Source organism: Punica granatum, chromosome 6, assembly GCF_007655135.1.
Source record: "Punica granatum isolate Tunisia-2019 chromosome 6, ASM765513v2, whole genome shotgun sequence".
In the NCBI taxonomy this organism is placed as follows: Eukaryota; Viridiplantae; Streptophyta; class Magnoliopsida; order Myrtales; family Lythraceae; genus Punica; species Punica granatum.
In genome coordinates, this window is record NC_045132.1 from 24,674,795 (window position 1) to 24,692,633 (window position 17,839).

The window sequence follows — 17,839 nt, forward strand, 5'->3', positions numbered from 1 at the left end:
GGGATTTGGTGTCGGACTGAGATCTTTCAAATTAAGGGCGCCTCTCGCCTATCCAACTTTGGCTAATTCCCCATCCGTACTAAACAAAAAATGAAATTCTTGTCGAAACCAAGTTTGTTCCTCCAACCATTACCAAATTAGTACCATTTGCATTTAGTACAAAAGGCGCTTCTCTTGCTTATAATGTAAATCCCAATGACCCGGTCAAGAGAGCACGCTACTTCAATATAAAAAGATTGAGAAGGAACTATCAGGTTAATTATAATAAGGCTTGGTCAGAATGTGTTCATGCCTCTATCATTCGCTCGGGTAGATCACGCCTGCGACCTCGATCAGAGGTTAGTGGCCGGTGTGCGATCTCTCAAATTACGAGGGGGTGGGGCGCCCCCACTAGCCTCCCGCCCATTATCCGATCACGCTTTGACTTTTTTTTTTTTGTTTAATTTGTTTTGAGTTGTCCAAACTGCTATCTATGCGAGGCTTCCCAAGAAAAGCCACGTCTATTTTCCATACATCGATAGAATAAATATAAATAGCATCATGTGTCATTTTTTTATTTATTTTTATTATATGATGAAATTAAATTGATTTGTCCGCAACGTGAAAAATATATCGAAAAATCGTGTCGTACCGTATAATTTCTCTTTTTTAAAAAAAAATATATTTAAATAGAGGAGGGATTAATATGGTCGGGAAGCTGTTCCGACAGGCTCCCCCGCCCGCCGGTGCGGAACTCAAACTGGCAAAAATTAGGGCGCCACAAACGTTTCAAGTCCGGCTTCGTTCTTCCTCCCCTTGTCCGAAGAAAGTCTGAACCCTCAGCATCACTGCACCCCCTCGCTCTCCGATCTCCCCGTGGGCTCGATCGCGACCCTTCCCCGTCGAAATTCGGCCTCCAAATCTCACTTTCTCCACTCCTCAGCTCCCACCCAGCTGCCCACCGAATCGGCTCGTCTGCCCGGGAGTCTCCCTGAAGCCGGAAGCTCGAGAGGAGCTCTGCCCAGCAGCTCCCGGCCAGCTCGGGCGTGGGTTTGTTCTCTCGCACCTCAAGTTCACTCCTTTCGAGCTCAAAATTAGGGATTTTTCGAGCTCTCAGTCAGCAATCAGTTCAGTAGGCGCAGATGGATTACGGACTCTCTGATAGCAGCGGTGAGTTCTTCTGGGTGTTGGCTTTACTTCGTCACGGTCCCTGCTCTAGGGTTTACTGGAGCTCCGCTGTGATCGTTAGGTTTACAATTTCGTCGAGTTGTGTGGTTTGATGGTGGCTTTAGATTGAAGGTGGAAGTTTTAGCTCCTTTCAGCGGATTCTTGGTTTTCAGAGTTCAAAGAGGAGCGAAATTTGCGAGATTGATGCACATGGAAGCTTCTGAAGTGACTGTTTTGGTGGAAATTAGGGTTAATGCTCATGATGATCGAACTTTATTCTGGTTCCGAGAATTTTTGCTCGAAGATGTCATTTTTATAACTGTAGCTATGAGTTTGAGTAACGAACCTGCATTGAGGGAGTGATAGTTTTAGTTGAAAGTCGGGATATTGGTTTTGGAGATAAGCTGACGCGAGGTCAAGTTCGGAACTGATTGTTGAGCCAATGATTAAGTTTTAACTTGTGGTAGTAAACCTGAAGTGATCATTCTTGAATATTTGGTTTTAGTGGAGAAGATCTTGTGGCAATAGTGTTGCATTTATGGTGTAGCTTCATTACTTTCTTGTGACCGGGATTTAACTGCCCACCTATTTGTCGGGACCTATGAATATATTATTATTTGTTTTCCTTAACAATTCTGATGATTTTCTTTTTTCTTTTGTATAGAGTTGATTGATCCTTGTAGTATATCTTATGAATGCAATTCTTGAATGCCTTCACTTTTGAACAATTTTCAGGGACAGATGACGATCTCCCTCCGCCCCACCGGAATAGATTTCAAAGAGGGGGGGGCCGAGCTGCTGGTAGCATGCGTCCTATGATGGTTGGTTCAGCTCCATTGCCTGCTGTGCATGGGGACATGGAAACCCAGATTCACCTTATTGAGCAGGAGGCATATTGTTCAGTCATTCGGGCTTTCAAAGCTCAGTCCGATGCCATCTCTTGGGTAATTTCTTCTGCATTTGATTTTCATGTTGCCTCGTGTTCTTCTCATTTTCTATACCGTTTCACTCGGTGATGGTAACTAAGCTGAAAGCTTTTTTTCTTTAATTCGGGTATTTGTAGGAAAAGGAAAGCTTAATCACCGAACTCAGGAAAGAGCTGAGAGTATCAGATGAGGAGCACAGAGAGCTTCTTTCTAGGGTCAATGCGGATGACACAATTCGGAGAATAAGGTCATGTTTGTGATAAACTGGTTCCTGAAATGCTAGGAGAGGAATTTTTTCATGAGCTATCAATTGTACTGTAAACCATGATTTATTTTGTTTCTGTCATTTGCAGAGAATGGAGAAAATCAAACGGGCTTCAACCTGGAATGCTTAGTACATCTCAGCCTGTTCATGAACCTTTACCTAGTCCTACTGTTTCTGCGTCACGTAAGAAACAAAAAACATCACAATCTGTGGCCTCCTTGTCTATGGGAGCGCCACCTCCTGCACTTCATCCACCTGTTCAACAATCTTCAGGAGCATTAAGACGAGGTCCTCCCCCGGTTGCCAGAAGTAAGAAGCCGAAAACAGTAAGTCAAACTTTGTGGTTTCTTTAAAATTTTATTATGGCGTGAGATGATCTTCGATCGTGCCCTTTCTGCTCTTTTTGTTATTAACACGTTCTGCCTCTGCGGGATCCTTACAAGAAGTCCATGCAGCACCCTTCTCCTTCCCCAGGTCTTGCAGGAAGACCCCATGGGGCCGATCCAAGCTCCTTGGGTGGCTTTGCACCCAATGAACCTGCTGAAGCAGCGACTTATGATCCACTCATAGGGAAGAAGGTTTGGACTAGGTGGCCTGATGACAACAATTTTTACGAGGCCGTTATTACTGACTACAATGCTGTTGAGGTAATTTCAAGCTAGTGCTTGGTATTTCAGTAATCTGCATTTACTCAGTTCTCATTTCTTGGTTGCATTACAGGGCCGTCATGCTCTTGTTTATGACATAAACACAGCTAATGAAACTTGGGAATGGGTCAATCTCAAAGAGGTAAGAGGCTTATGTCACGGGTCTATTGTGGTTCATTTATTTCACCTTTTTTCCCCCCATTGAATGAACACGGACATCAATTTTTTGATAATTGATTTCAGTAAAATTACATGCCAATTGTTCCTTGTGGATGAGGTCGGCATCCTGTCAGTCTATCATGAACAGAGAAAGCTGTCTCTCATATTTCTGTAGCTAACTTGCAAAATTAGCATGCATTATTTCATCCTATCTTGCTTTGGCTTTTGGTATTCTGCTATAATAATGCTGATTTTCCTCTTAAATCTTTCTCTAAAAAGAATATTGTGCATATGATAGCATACATTTTAGACGGTGTCTAAGTACCTGGATTAGTAAATGCAGCATTTGAAGTTGACAATGCGTGATATGCATTAAATGGTACATTTTAGTGTGCCGAAACTTAGTCCTTGTTTGCCTTGGCATCTTTGACTTGTCGGCAAATCGCATCAAATCTGGTATGCATTAAATGTCACAATTGCAATCATCTTCAAACTGGGCCAAGATTAATATTTGCTGCTACATCTGCTATTACACCAGCAGTTCTTAGATTTTTTTTTATTTTTTATTTTTAGGGTTTCACAAGAGATGAAAAAATAAAAAAATTTATGCTACCATTAATTCTGCTGTATGAGTGTTTCAAGCAATTGATGGTAGGCCATTGAAAAGAATCATTACCAATCTGCTTTAATACTAGGAATCATGCTTCTTCCTTTTTTTTTTCCCTTGATGCCATTGAGTAGATTTTGTAACTCAAATTTTTGCATGGAGTTTTGTGAATGGAAATGCTCGTGAAGCGGTGGTTGCTGTTATACCAGTGTCGCATATTAGATGCGTTAGTGCTCATTTATATGCCGTTCTTACAAAAATTAATCTTGTACTTTATCTCTTCTCTTCTTCCCCACATATTAGATATCGCCTGATGATATTCGGTGGGAAGGTGAGGATCCTGGAGCATCTCGAAGAGGAAATCGACCAGGTCCTGGACGAGGAGTTAAGAAGTCAATGCCACGTGGTGGCAGTGCTGCAGGTTTAGGAAGAGGTAGAGGGACTACAAAGAGTCAATCAAAGAAGGACATCCCTTCGTCCCAAAATGGAATTGGGAAAAAGTCTTTGGGAGATATTCAGATTCTTCATACCGATACTCTCGTGAAGGAGGTAAGCTACAATCTCATTTTTCTGGATGGATGATTGGGTGAAGCAGTCTTCTCTTCTTTTTGGGTGTTTAATCAAATTTGAGCAGGTGGAAAGAGTCATTGGGTCGAGTCATCCTGATCCCGCAGAGATCGAGAGAGCTAAGAAAGTTCTGAAGGTGATGGCGGAGTTATGCTTATCCTTAGAAATGTATGTTCCCTTGTGCATTACATAATGTTAATTTTGTCCTCAAAATGCAGGAGCATGAGCAAGCTCTGGTGGACGCGATATCAAAGCTCGAGGACGCGTCAGATGGTGAAAGTGGTAATAACTGATTACTCATCACCATCTTGCTTAATAACCTGGAAAAAATTTTAGGTAGTGAACTAAGAGAGAGAAAGCCGACTGCTGTTGTAATTCTGTCGTTGTAGTATGTGAATCAGCCTTTTGCAATTCTGTACTGAGCTCTGTAGAATTTTTTGTAAAAACGTCTGCTGTATCAAATAAGATTGGTGAATGAGAGCTCAAACGGCTCTCCGTGGCCATCTTTTTCCTCTTAGTCCCTTCTTGTATCAACCTCTATCTTCCATTTTCATTGTTGTTTTTTTCTTTTTGCCTTTCGAAGCAGATGGAAGGCAAATGGCAGTGTGATCGAAATGGGTGGAGAAGGTTAGGACTTGTTCGAGGTTTCCGCTTGGGGATAGGGAGTAACTAATGATGAGCAGAGTCGGGAGATGGTAGAAGAATTGCGTCTGACATGTGACTATTCGTAGCCGATGCCATTTTTCCAGCTGATGTTTGTGATTTCTATTGTTGGTATTTTAGTGGGCCAGTGGGATGTTTGATTTGCTAGTCAGCTTTGTAGTAGCTTTTGCTTAGCACAGATTTGCTGACATCTTCCCCTTGTATGTGAATTCATCTTGGCGTATCTGTATATGAACATGTTCTAGTAAGCAGTAAATTAACTATAGCATAGTATGCGGTCTCTGTCGGAAGTCTCGTAAAACTTTTGATCTTCGATTATGTGGCTGAAAAGGGAATGTAATTTTGGTCAGAGCAAATGATCTCCATGCTCCACGAGTAAAAGGATCCCCTGCTAAATATGAGTGAGGGACCAAGGGCAGTGAGTGAATCTCTCCGAGGAGCTGGTTGTCTGAAAACTTATATAAAGGATCACATCCAACCACCTTCCTACATGTCCAACTAATATATAGAGTAGCAGATATGGCGAGGGGCGTGATTAGATAGAATAATACAATCTTTCAGCTGCAATCGGTCTCAGTGGCTCTTCGATTCCAATATTCGAGAAATACACCTTCCAGTAGAGATTCCATATGATAGACGATACATGAGGGATTGCACTCATAGTTGACAGCAAACGGGGACAGAGTGCTGCAGCCAACCATGGAGGCAGACCTTCACTGGAACCTTAGCATCCCGAAAACCATAACAAACCTTCAGACAAGTCCAAACGGCAGAACATCCCAGGACCTACCACTGTCGGCGATTTAAAAACGATGCGAATCTGCAAACTGTGCATTCCATTTGGCAGAAGTAGAGCAAGATGATACTCATAATGTTCATAAGAACTACATATACTAGCACACCGATCAATCCCATCCCAAAGCAGGAATTCTAACGGAAGTACAGAAGCGCTGGCACAGTTATGCAAGCAACACACTTCTAAACATCATTGAACAGAGACTATTACGAGTTCCTTGGTCTTACTCAACGCCTGAGAAATAATTATGTCTTGATCTCCAGACAGAAAAGAGGTTCATCGGACGGTGAATAATTTTCTAGAAGAAGACACCTTGGATTGCGTCTTTTTAAAACCCGTAAATATCTCGAAAAAAAAATGAAGAGTTGTTGACGATTCCAACAGTTTTCCAAATATAATCTTATGATCAGAACAAGGTCAACATATCTTGTTCTGGAAGAATTTAGACTCGAAAGAATCGGAAAAAGCTCGAGCAAGAAACTAGACCCAATTTTCTCTGCTCAGCACCTGCACTAAATTGCAGTGACAATACACGCACACTCCCTACATATATTGTACACATAATATATACACAAACATGAAAGATGAAATTAGAAGTCATAGGACAGGCATCAACAAGACAACCAATAAAGAATTTGCTTGCCTCTGATTCATGGCATCTAAGCATCAATGCGGTGTCAGGAAACAGCAGATATATAGCTTTTTCACTTTTTGCAGCAGACATAATAAAAGAGATCCAAAACACAGATCTGCCCGGTTTTACAGATTAAATACGCAATCATCAAATCCCAAAATCGCAGCCAGACCGTTAAGTCAAAACATCCCTAAGCTCAATCCAAGAATTATAAACTGGAAGTAAAAGCCGTACCTGCTGCCACCCCAGAAGCAAAATCCTCTCAGTACAGAGGAATTCCGACATACCCTTTTACAGATTGATTGAAAAAAAAGAAAAAAAAAACGCATCTTTGATTGAAATACAGGATTTAATCTGCATAAACATGAACATAACAATTTATATAAAAAAAAGAAAATTGTAGACAGTTGCCATGTGAAAGATGAAACGCAGGGACGGTAATGATATCCGATCAAACTATATATATATATATATATATATATATTCTATATAATAGCAAAACAAAGACCCAGGCTCAATGACGTTCCGCCATGTGTCTCTTGAAGATTAACAAGGACCGGCCACGTGTCAATCCCAAGCTTCCTATTTACCAAAAGAAAAGACGGACATGGAGAAAAACAAAAATAATAAAAATAAAGAAACAAATAAACTGACATGCCGTCTCCTTGTCTCCCCCCTCTCTCACTGTTGTTGCCTTTGCACCTGTCTCTCTGTGTCGTCGCCTTGGCTGTTTGTATCATCTACCATACTGCCTCTTCTCTCGATCATCAAAGACTCTGTTTTCGTCCACCATCTCCCTCTCTGTCTGTCGTTGCCAAAAGAGAGTGTTTGTGCCCTTATCTTGCTCTCTCGGGCTGCCTCGAGACTGTCTGTGTGTCTCCATCTCTCGCAAACAAAAGGCTGCTATCAAACTCCTTGAAGGGTTCAGCTGAATGTTCAGGATTTTAAAAGGAAAAGCAAAGTTCGGTCAGTGGGCTTCGAATCAGTCTGATGTTCCCTTCGAATGAGTTTGATGCAAATTGCTGTGTTGATAGAATCTCGAGTCAATATTAGAAAGAAACTATGTAATTCTTTGTTCAAATCTCTTTTTTACTTTGTTCAAATTGTAAATTTAATAATGTCATGGCAAACTCTGAGTCAATTCATGATATAAAGTTCAAACTCTAATGTGGTTTTCATGTCAGTATCGAAGCTGTGGATAGGTCAGAAAGGTTGCAGCAAGCTCGGGTTTCGGAAGTTGAGGCAATGATACCGAAGGATCGACTAAATTCTTTATAAAGAAAGGGCCTGGAATTGCTTCTTCGACAATGACTCTGTCTAATATAGAAGCTGCAGCAGTAGGAGCCCGAGAGAGAAAAGCAAAGGATAGGTCAGTTGGCTTCGAATCAGTCTGATGTTGCTTTGAATCAGTTTGATGCAAATTAATAGTTTTGAAGACGGTTTATAATAACAAATATTCAAATTTCTACTATGAGAAACAATCGCCTGCAACGTCCGGGTGAAATAGCTAGTTAGACATGATTACTAAACAGGGCATTGTGAGAGGTTTAGTAACACATAATAATAATTTAGGATATGGTATGGAATTAACTAAAAATTTTCCCGCGGGAAAATTATGCTATGAGAATTGATTTTTTTTTTCGATGTTAACCTTGATATCCATAAGTTCAATTAGGCCCGACCAATCTAGTCAAGCCATGTTGGCCCACTACGGGTAAAGTCTTCCAATGTGAATTTTCTGCATTTACAAAAACTCCAATCCGAGATTTTATTCAACGAAACAAGTATCGAACCATTTAAACAACACAAGTTGGTTAAGAGAATTGATTTTTTTAGAAGTTCGTAAAATGAATGGAATAAATTTAGTTTTCATTTTTATTAAATTTACTTAAAGTTGAAACATACGAGTGATTTACTTTTCAATGAGTTACGAGTGATTTATTTTTACACAAAAAGTGTATATCCAAATATCTTCTACGATATCGATATTGAAAATTAAGATTCTTTTTAGAAATTAAAAGGTTTAATTATCACCTTAATTTTGATCAAATTAATGTTGTTCATGTTTTTACTAATCTTATCTATAAAATATATAAATTAATACTTTTCAAAGAAATGATATAGTTTCTTATGTACATATGATAAATTTAACAATTTTATTTATTGTTATCTTGACAATAATCAAAGAGTTAATTATATAACTATAAGCTAATTAATAGTTTTAAAGACACTTTATAATAAAAATATTCAAGGAATGGGTTAATCTCAATCTGCTTCTATAGTTTGGCCACAGTCTCATTAGGGGACCCTTATAAAGTATTTAGATTTATCTCCAAAACCATAAATTTCATATATCAATGTTATTTTTCTGGGACAACATTTTGGTTACCGGACACATCTATGCTCTTCATAGTTAGGTCTCTAATTGTCGGAAGGAAGAGTGGAATTTGGCATGTCTATGTTTTCACACATCTGTAATTTTATGAGAAAAACACAATTAATTTTTGTACGAAAACTTTTAGACAAGGAACCGAATTTGACATGCTTTCTTTAGTTAGAACCCATTCAATCCGTTGACAACTCCCAAGTCATATGATCAGCAAGTGGTCAAGTTTTAGATAGGACTAAGCGTGTGTCATATGATTAGCAAGCGGTCAATGAAATAAGTGTTTGTTTGTTCGAACTTATAATTAAGTGTTTAATGAAATAAATGCTTTATTGCTTATGAAAAAAATTGTTTGATAAAGCCAAGTGTTAAACATTTCGTCTGTATTTTTGTAGAGTTATATTTATTTTCCAGTCCAATATTTACTTTTCTTACACTTTGACCCCATTATTTTAATATTATATTATTTTTTTACAATTATTGAAATAAAAAAAATGAAAATTACAAAAAAAAGAGAGAGGAGAGAACAGTGAGATCGAAGAGGGAGGGAACAATGACGGTTCTGGAGACAAGGTCCCCAGCCACCTCAGGGACCATTAAGGACCTCATCTAGGGAGGTCGTTGGGATCGAGCCACCGACACCCTCAATCTCCCCATCTCTCCGTTCTTGGCTCTAGAGATAAGATCACCAGTGACATCAGAGGCCATTAACGTCTAGGGATCGAAACCACCATTGCCCTCGATCTCCCCACCTCTTTGTTTTCATCAAACATAGAGATGGGTAGATCAAGGGCGATGGCGCCTCTTATCTCAGTCATCACCTCTTCTGATCTCCCCATCTGCCTATTTGATCTAAGATGAAGAGATGGGAGATTGAGGGCAGTGGTGGCTCCCATCCCAACAGCCACCGCTCCTGCCCGTGAATCGCTCTTCCACCCCTCTCTCTCTAACCTTATGAGAGAAAATCGAAAAATGGGACAAAATTATAATTACAAAAAACTTCAAGGGTACAACTACAAATATTAGAAAAATGGCTCCCCAGCTAAGCAATTCAATCATTAAGTGCTTAATCATTGCGTAGGTCACCATTTACTTAATCATTAAGTGCCTTTTTTTATTTACTTAACTCTATATCATTTTCTTTAGTATTTATTATGCAAGCTAAATGAAATTAAGTGTCCAAAGTCTAATTACAACATTTCATTTGTGTTATCGAACATACACTAAAGCTGCATTTATTTTCAAAGAAAACTGGATGATTTTTTAGATCTTATCAGTCGAAGTGAGATAAATTTAAATTGAGGGTGCATGTTTAGACTACATCCAAATTAGTGGGGCCAAATTCTCAATAACCATAGAGTGGTCGAAGCTGAGCTTAATCCAATTATGTCTGGAGGCCCATTAAGGCCCAACGAAAGCCCAAATTGAAAGCCCATCCGCTAAAATCCGTAGTAGCGGGAAACGAACCTTTTCAGTTCCCTCGGTGAAGATTGCCCCGAAATTTTCGTATTTATTTTGGGCAATAAATAAATACATAAAATCGGTTTGAAAATCCAAAGGACATTCGCCGGAGATCTCTTCCGCCGTTGAAGCGGGCGGTGGGTTTAGGGTTTCGGCCACGCTTGCTTCGGATTGGTGGGAGCAGATGAGGAGAACCGCCAAGAGAAAGCCCTCCTCCTCCGCCGGCCCGAGCGCCGACACTGGTGGGACGAACGCGGGTGACGGACACTCCGGCAATGGGCAGCAGGACGAGACGCTCCGCAGAGTCCTCCGCTCTCAGTTCCTCGCCGTCAAGTCTCGGATCAACGGTGAGCGCGCGTTCGGTGGAAATTCAGTTTCAAATTTAAATTTAAATTCATGAACTGATGATCTTCTTCGAGTGGCGTTGCCCTGATTTGACTTTGATTTTGTTGTCGTAGATGAGAGAGATAACTTATTGAGGCCGGATTCGGATGAGTTTGCCTCCATTTTCAGTGAAGTCGAGAACTTGCATCAACTAGGTACTTGTTGAATATTGTACCTTGGCTTTCCATTTACTTGAAACATAGCATAACATATGTGACGGATTCTGTGCTCTGTGTGTGTGTTTTAGTTGATAAGCCGAGAGAGCAAGTTGCGGATGCCGAGGCATTGTTAGACATTGCGAGTACCTTGGTCAACTCGGTCAAGTCTTTTTCTAGCGAAGGGATAACTCCGTCGGATTTCATCACCGGATTACTTAAGGACTTTGGTCGCTGTAGACGAGTATCAGGTGCCAGCACCTCGCAGAATTATGACCATGTTTCAGTGAAGTGGAAAGATCTGGGGCTCTCTGTTTCGCCAATATTCAGGAAGGGCTATGGTTGCTGCACTATGTGAGTGGCTTCATTAAATCAAGAACATGGGGTGTTACCTGTGGAATGGGTTGTGAAGTGATTGCTTTTGTTGATTTTGCTCGTGTTGTAGGCTTGGACCAATGAACACTCAACTGAAGCAAAGGAAGACGCCTGTTCACCGAAAACACACAAGGCCCACTGAAAGTGCTCGGCCAGAAGAGGTAAGTAATGCTGCAACTGCAAGTCCCTCAGCTTAGGATTTATGACATTTGTTCATTTACTTCCATCATTGTCTTGACCAACAATAATAAATACACATTTTTTTCTAATCAATTCATTGCTTTTAGAAGTAATAAATTTAAGATTTTTGTGGGTAATCATTATGACCTTGTAAGTAGGATCCTTCAGATTGATGAAACTCGATGCTTGTTTCGTAACAGCTTGATGATGCTGGAAAAGAAGAGAAAACAGACACTGACCAGAACATGGCAACAATGTTCGGGATTTTAAGGAGGAAGAGGACTGTCAAGCTCGACCACTTGATTTTGAATAGAAGATCTTTCGCACAAACTGTTGAAAATCTTTTTGCTCTTTCTTTCCTGGTTAAAGATGGGCGAGCTGAGATCTCTGTGGATGATAAGGGCACTCACTTAGTTTGTAAGATCCTGCCAGCCTTGTTGATTAACAACTTTCATTATTTATGCCTATTTTCATCACTGTTGGAACTTAATTTTGTGCCTAACAATATCACTTTTCCCTATTCAGCCCCAAGGAATGCACCAGTTGCCAATACTGTCACTTATAGTCACTTTGTCTTCAGATTTGATTTCAGGGATTGGAAAGTATGTAATCATCTGTCTTGGCAATACCTCTGTCTTGTGTGAAGCTTGAGAACTTGCTAGTTGTTTAAAGTCTAAAACTGTCTGTTGTGTGAAGTTTGAGAACTTGCTAGTTTTATGGCATGATACATAATAAAGAAATTAAATCTTAAATGGTTATTCCTTATATGAGGTAAATTTGTAGATCTCATAGTTGATAGACTCTGTTAAACTAGTGAAAATGTGTGATTTCTCTACTACCATGATTTGGACTAGCAGCCTATAATGTTGAACTGCCAGTTTCCAAACGAGTTAATTTTGTATTTTTTAATCTGAACGTATTAGACATAGTTATATCTAGCACATTGAGTCAATTCTGTTGCGTGTAACAGGCTTCTCTTGTCTTCGTATTTGAAGTTGTCAATTGTCATGAGTTGATTAGTCTTTCTGCAACCTTCCCAGTGACTTATCTTTATTATTAAACTGATTAATTGCAGTTTATGATTGACACGGTGCCAATTGGAGAGGAATTGATGCCTCATAGGGAACAGTCAAACAACTCGACTGCTACAGAACCGGCAGCAGAATCAGCACCAGAACAAGCAGCATGTAATTCTGAAGCAGCATTGCCCACAACACCAATTCGGAAACTGACTAGAAATCGCGGTCTTGTTGTACAGGAAGAAACAGTGGTCGAAGACTCCCCTGAGATAGAGGGCGATGATTCCTCAAGAACTAGAGCTATCCGGAAATGTAAGCGCAAGCTTCGCTGAGAGAATCGAGAAGTTCCCTAGTGTCACGGCCTATTTTGTGTAGTACTTCTGTATATATTGCTGGATAGTAGGGTGTAGTTAGCAGTAGACTTTAGGGTCGTGATCAGACGATCCTTCTGCTTTTAACTCATTGCTTCCTTGATGGCCATTGTTTTTGACCTCCGTGACTTTGAAGTTATGTGATTATGAGTTCTCGTATCTCTGAATTTATGTAATTATGAGTTCTTGCATCTTGATTATCAATTGAGGGTGGATCTGAAGGGGCTGAATGACTCAGTGAAGACTCGAATTTGACTCGAGTAGAGTGCAAAAACATTAAATACAAAGCTTGAATATTAGTTTCGACTTCTCGACCTGGACATGGGATGCAACTACAACTGTTCTCGTCTTTACAGGGCACAAACTCTCGGGACAAAATGAGGAGCTCCGATCGAGTCATCCTCTGCTGTTGAATGGATAAAATATAACACAAGTTGGTGACTCCTAAATAAAATCATCTGTTACATTTATTACCCTTTTTTATCAGTGACTGTCCTTTGGAATGTTGAGTTCAGCAAAGATCGGACTGTCGACTCCCACTCCCATAGCGTTAAGGCCATTGTCCACATAAATAACTGCACCAGTTATGGCAGAAGCCAAAGGCGATGCTAAGAAAGTGGCAGCGTTTCCCACCTCATCTGTTATCACAATTTCCTCATCAGAAAATCTTAAGCATAAAGAAAAGGTTCATGTCGGTGTGGCAGATTAGTTTCCCAAAGAAGAGCACCTGCAGATAGTTCCTTTTGCAGAGGAGCATTGGCTGATGAGTAGTCCATCATCATGTCAATAAATCCAATTGCTTTTGCAGCACGACTTCTCAGAGGACCTGGATGTTTTAATGCAAAGAATAATTTAGATCGTCAGTTGAAACTAAAACAAAGAAATTGGTCAACAAATGTTATAGAGCAGAAAATATAAGACATATCATAAGCTCCTATGGACCAAACATCGATATGCACAGTCGAGAGAAATCAGAACGTAGAAGAAAAAAGGCAATGGAAGCCAGAAAAATCTCCATTTCTGGCAGATGAAAGCTTATACTATTTATTGAGAGAAAGAAAGGTCGAGGTACCGGCTGATATAGTGTTGACTCGAATTCTGCGTTTTCTTCCCGCTTCAAAGGCAAGTACCTGAAAAAGGAGAAAGGAGAGCTCGATAACATCTGTTTGTGCCATTGGGTAAATGCGGAATGGGACGATGCGATGTCCCAGAGAGAGGGAGAGCGAGAAGGAAACAGAGGTAATTAACGAACTAAAAAGTTACCCGGGTATCACTTTCTAGAGCAGCTTTAGCAGAACTCATTCCACCACCATATCTGCAAATGCCAAGTGAAATCAATACAAAATGCAAAATTTAAAATTGGTAACCGAGTGGCTATAAAGAAATACCCTGGAATGATTTTCTCGGAAGCAATGTACGTAAGTGATATTGAAGAACCACCTGCAACAGCAACCTGAATTGTTTAAGAAGTCCCCATATGTTTCAAAGAAGTCAGAGAAAGCAGGATGCAGCAAAAAAAAAACCTTGCCTGGGTTTAATATTGGAATGAAATGCTTCAGTAATGAAACATAGGAGTAACTTGATGCAGATATTGCAGCCAGATAACCTTTCCTTGAAGTTTCCAATAGGGGCTTAGTCACCTGCAAAGCAAAACCTCGATCTCATATTGAGAATAATGATGGCGATAATGACTAGCAAAATGTGATGATCATTACCTCTGGCCCGTTTGCTAAGGAGTGAACAAGGATATCGATGCTGCCAAAGTCTTGCTTTACAGATTCTGCAACTTCCTAAATCGTCAAATTACTACCAAGAAATCAATTATGTTCCACTTTCGTCGTACACAGACTACGAAGAGTAGAGACCAACTGTAGGTGCTGAGGAATTTAAAGCGTGCAACTTAAAAAATAACAGACAACAGAAAGAATGTAGCAGCCGTATTGTCAAGTGAACAATCATCACGGCTAACAAAATACGGACTTGTTTGCACCCAAAGTTCAACCTAGTGATCCCCTACTCCAAGGATATTAGTTTTGAAAGACCACTCTTACCAACAGATTCCCCAAAATTTGGCTTTCTCATCAACAAAAAAATGCAAACAAACTCATGTTAACTTTATATTCGAGGAAACTTTTTATTAACTGAATTCTCCAGAAACATGAGAAACTAATACCTGAACTGTCCATTTGCTTGATCCTGCATACCTCTTGTTAGCTTTTATCTACAAAAAACAACATAGGAATTTCTTCAGCAATGATTAATTGACTATTGACGAGCTGAATAAGGGTCCAATGCAATTCTCCATTTTACCTCTTCAGGTACGTCTTCAGGATTGTCAAATACTGCATCCAAGGGATATATTTTGGTAATCTCCAACATAGAGCCATCTGGCAACCTGAAAATCGAACCTTTTGTGGTAAGGCTTTCATCAAATATATCAGCACGAAACAAACAGGAGCCTGTTGTAGCAGCTTACACACGCGACTCGTCAAACTTTCCACGCCGCAGGCTGGTCTCAAAGATGTTCAAAGCCTACAAGAATTACCAACGAATCAATAGTGAGCATTTTCTCCCCATAAAAGAAATTCATGGACATCAGAGAATCCCCAAACAGAAAACACAAGGAACCAGACAATTTACTCACAGGAACCCATGTGCCAACAAGAATCTCAGCACCAGCAGCAGCAAGAGATTTGGCGATTGCCCAACCATATCCATTATCATCAGCAACCCCAGCTATAAATGCCCTCTTACCTACACATGAACTCTACCTTTACTAATAGATGCTGCAAATGCTAGTAACTTACAGTGAAGCTCGTTTGTTGCCCTTAAAGCCAATGACTTAGGCAGAGCCGTAGCTAGATAAAGAAGAACCTGACCTCTCAAATCAATTGCTAAACCGGACGCAGGCTTGCTCTCACTAGACATTGCCCTGATGGCGACCCTGGTAGTTTTAACGGGGGATGACACCGGCACCCTCTGAAACGATGACAATGATGATACATGACAAATGTTGGCCAGCTTATCCCACAATGCCCCTTTCACACGAGTACCATAAGTCCTTCTTGGACCGACCATGGAAGCTCTGCATGAAGAAGACAAGCAGGGTCTCACCGCCGCCATTTGCAGCCCCGATGCTGCAACCGCTGTCATTCCCAAAAGGTCGGATTTTGTCAAGATAAAGCAGAGACCTATAACTCCACGACTCGGTTATCATTTTGAATTTACGCTACACTGTACTTCTTATGCCCCACAAAAACCATAATTTCGAGGTGGGCAACTGTTCTTTACTACGATGGAGCTGCAGAAAGCGCAGACAAACGAACAGCCAGAGCAAGAAACTGAGCTACATTGTCGTACCTGCTCGCACAGGCGGAGACCTTTGAGGTGGAGCAGAAAGCAGAGAAATTGATGGGTGAAATGGAGAATTTCAGCTACGGCGAGCTTTGCTTCTATCCTTCTTCTCGGCTCTGAACTCTGAAGATGTTCCCAGAGACAATCCAAATCCAAACTCAAAGCACGGAGGAAGGAAGTAGCTGCATGAAGCAAGGAGAATGAAGAGGGCGGAACGAAACGCGTTTCGCACTCCGAAACGAGCCGCTCGGGTCGGGGCAAAGAAGCCCATTTTCTAATTCACTTTTGGGCTGAAGAACACAATGGGCCCTCAGCGAAAAGGCCTGCTCTTTACGTCTTTCCTATTCTTTTACCAAAATGGCTATTCCTATGGATAAAATTATGGTCTCATTGGAAATCAAATAAGTTAGCATAATTAAATCAATTACAATGTAACCAATAATTTAGTTTTATCTGTTCAATTAAAAAAAAGATAATTTTGTTTTATCTTTTAGCTAAATATATATATATATATATATATATATAAATGATCTTCATATTGCACAACAACATAGATAAAAGTTTGAGATTACGAAATAGATCTATTAATTTTTATGTATAATGTTTAAATAAATAGATAAATATATAAAATAAGCTCTTCTGAAATGAACTTTTTCCAATAAATGTTTTCATTGCGATGATTATTTTTAAATATGTAATTTAAACAGATCATATGGATATCTACATAAAATATCTATCTTCACTTTCATAAATTTTATGAAATAACAACATTAATCTAGAGCCTTTTATTATGAATACTTGTATTACCACATTCACGATCAAAAAATTTTAAGATCTTTCTGGATGAAACATTTCATGAGACAAGATTAAAACTTATTAACTATTTTTTAAATAGAAAAATCTATTAAAAATTATTTATACTCAAGCACTAATACATAATAAGTGTACCATTCCATATGTATGTGAAGTAATTAGGTTGAATCCTGATTTATGTGAATTAATAAATGTAAAATACAGTTTCCTTTTCTCACTTATAAAGGAAGTACATGAACCTAACGTAAGAATCAAGAAAATAAAATAAATGAATTCGGAAAATTCGCTCACAAAAGTCGAATCTAGAACCTCTTTGTTTCGGACGAATGCATCCGAACCCAATAGTTGAAATAGGACAAAAACATCAACAACGACATTCTTTATTTACTTTTTTTATTGTTGGCAAGAAAATAATTACAAATAGAGAGGATATTCCTATTTTTCTTCCTTTCAATTGAAAAAAAGAAAAATCTTTTAAACGATTATGATCGAAGAGCCAAAGCCGGTTTCTCCGGAGCAAGCAAGCAATGGTGGCGGTGGGGAATGCTATGGCATGCTAATCCAAAACTTAAAACATGCAAAAACAGTGTATATATATTCATTTGTCAGGAAAGGATTCTCTTCTCAGCACGACCACCCGATTAATAATTAATGGACAACCAATTTCTATAACACCATATCGTGCATGCCATCGTATACCTCGAATTAGCTAGTGATCAAATTAGATTTGTTGATGTTCGTTGTGCGACATCATATCTAGTGTGGCGGCCCGACTATTGCAAGCACTTAATTAACACAGAGACGAGATGGAAATTGTCGTAGGTCCACAAACCGCTTTGTTAAAAAGCAGTGACAGATGAATTATTCTTAAATTTTCATGGTTGCAATATATGCATGCATGGGCCAATCACGTAAGCAACACTGTTCTATG

The 17,839-nt window shown here is 39.7% G+C and overlaps 3 protein-coding genes and 2 long non-coding RNA genes across 8 annotated transcripts; 3 read left to right on the forward strand and 2 right to left on the reverse strand.

The window, feature by feature from the left end:
• The first annotated feature begins 686 nt into the window (after positions 1–686).
• On the forward strand, positions 687–5,248 carry LOC116210802 (protein EMSY-LIKE 3). Of its 3 annotated transcripts, none has more exons than XM_031544862.1 (10): positions 687–1,149; positions 1,882–2,090; positions 2,210–2,319; positions 2,426–2,663; positions 2,793–2,984; positions 3,058–3,126; positions 4,054–4,299; positions 4,385–4,453; positions 4,536–4,599; positions 4,901–5,248. In XM_031544862.1, the coding sequence occupies exons 1-10, from the start codon at positions 1,122–1,124 to the stop codon at positions 4,924–4,926; spliced, it is 1,251 nt and encodes a 416-aa protein (XP_031400722.1). In that variant the 5' UTR covers positions 687–1,121; the 3' UTR covers positions 4,927–5,248. The 3 variants fall into 3 exon arrangements, with proteins under 3 accessions (XP_031400722.1, XP_031400721.1, XP_031400720.1); XM_031544861.1 differs by having other exon boundaries at positions 688–1,149; positions 2,784–2,984; XM_031544860.1 differs by having other exon boundaries at positions 689–1,149; positions 2,781–2,984.
• Positions 5,249–5,399: 151 nt separating this feature from the next.
• On the reverse strand, positions 5,400–6,862 carry LOC116210804. Its single transcript, XR_004157567.1, has 2 exons — positions 6,645–6,862; positions 5,400–5,807 (listed from the first exon to the last, which is right to left on the reverse strand). It is a non-coding gene; the product is annotated as an uncharacterized LOC116210804 (long non-coding RNA).
• A 98-nt stretch (positions 6,863–6,960) lies between these two features.
• On the forward strand, positions 6,961–8,060 carry LOC116210805. The gene is made up of 2 exons (XR_004157568.1): positions 6,961–7,474; positions 7,595–8,060. It is a non-coding gene; the product is annotated as an uncharacterized LOC116210805 (long non-coding RNA).
• A 2,253-nt stretch (positions 8,061–10,313) lies between these two features.
• Positions 10,314–12,920, forward strand: LOC116211401 (non-structural maintenance of chromosomes element 4 homolog A-like). Its single transcript, XM_031545767.1, has 7 exons — positions 10,314–10,604; positions 10,716–10,796; positions 10,889–11,150; positions 11,242–11,332; positions 11,552–11,768; positions 11,877–11,953; positions 12,427–12,920. The coding sequence occupies exons 1-7, from the start codon at positions 10,442–10,444 to the stop codon at positions 12,700–12,702; spliced, it is 1,167 nt and encodes a 388-aa protein (XP_031401627.1). The 5' UTR covers positions 10,314–10,441; the 3' UTR covers positions 12,703–12,920.
• Positions 12,921–13,013: 93 nt separating this feature from the next.
• Positions 13,014–16,274, reverse strand: LOC116211400 (enoyl-[acyl-carrier-protein] reductase [NADH] 1, chloroplastic). 2 transcript variants are annotated; one of them, XM_031545766.1, is made up of 13 exons: positions 16,102–16,274; positions 15,621–15,887; positions 15,386–15,495; positions 15,218–15,273; positions 15,052–15,136; positions 14,915–14,962; positions 14,457–14,531; positions 14,270–14,381; positions 14,130–14,181; positions 14,005–14,056; positions 13,814–13,871; positions 13,469–13,567; positions 13,018–13,379 (listed from the first exon to the last, which is right to left on the reverse strand). In XM_031545766.1, the coding sequence occupies exons 2-13, from the start codon at positions 15,862–15,864 to the stop codon at positions 13,225–13,227; spliced, it is 1,146 nt and encodes a 381-aa protein (XP_031401626.1). In that variant the 5' UTR covers positions 15,865–15,887; positions 16,102–16,274; the 3' UTR covers positions 13,018–13,224. The 2 variants fall into 2 exon arrangements, with proteins under 2 accessions (XP_031401625.1, XP_031401626.1); XM_031545765.1 differs by lacking the exon at positions 16,102–16,274 and having other exon boundaries at positions 13,014–13,379; positions 15,621–15,894.
• Positions 16,275–17,839: the final 1,565 nt, after the last annotated feature.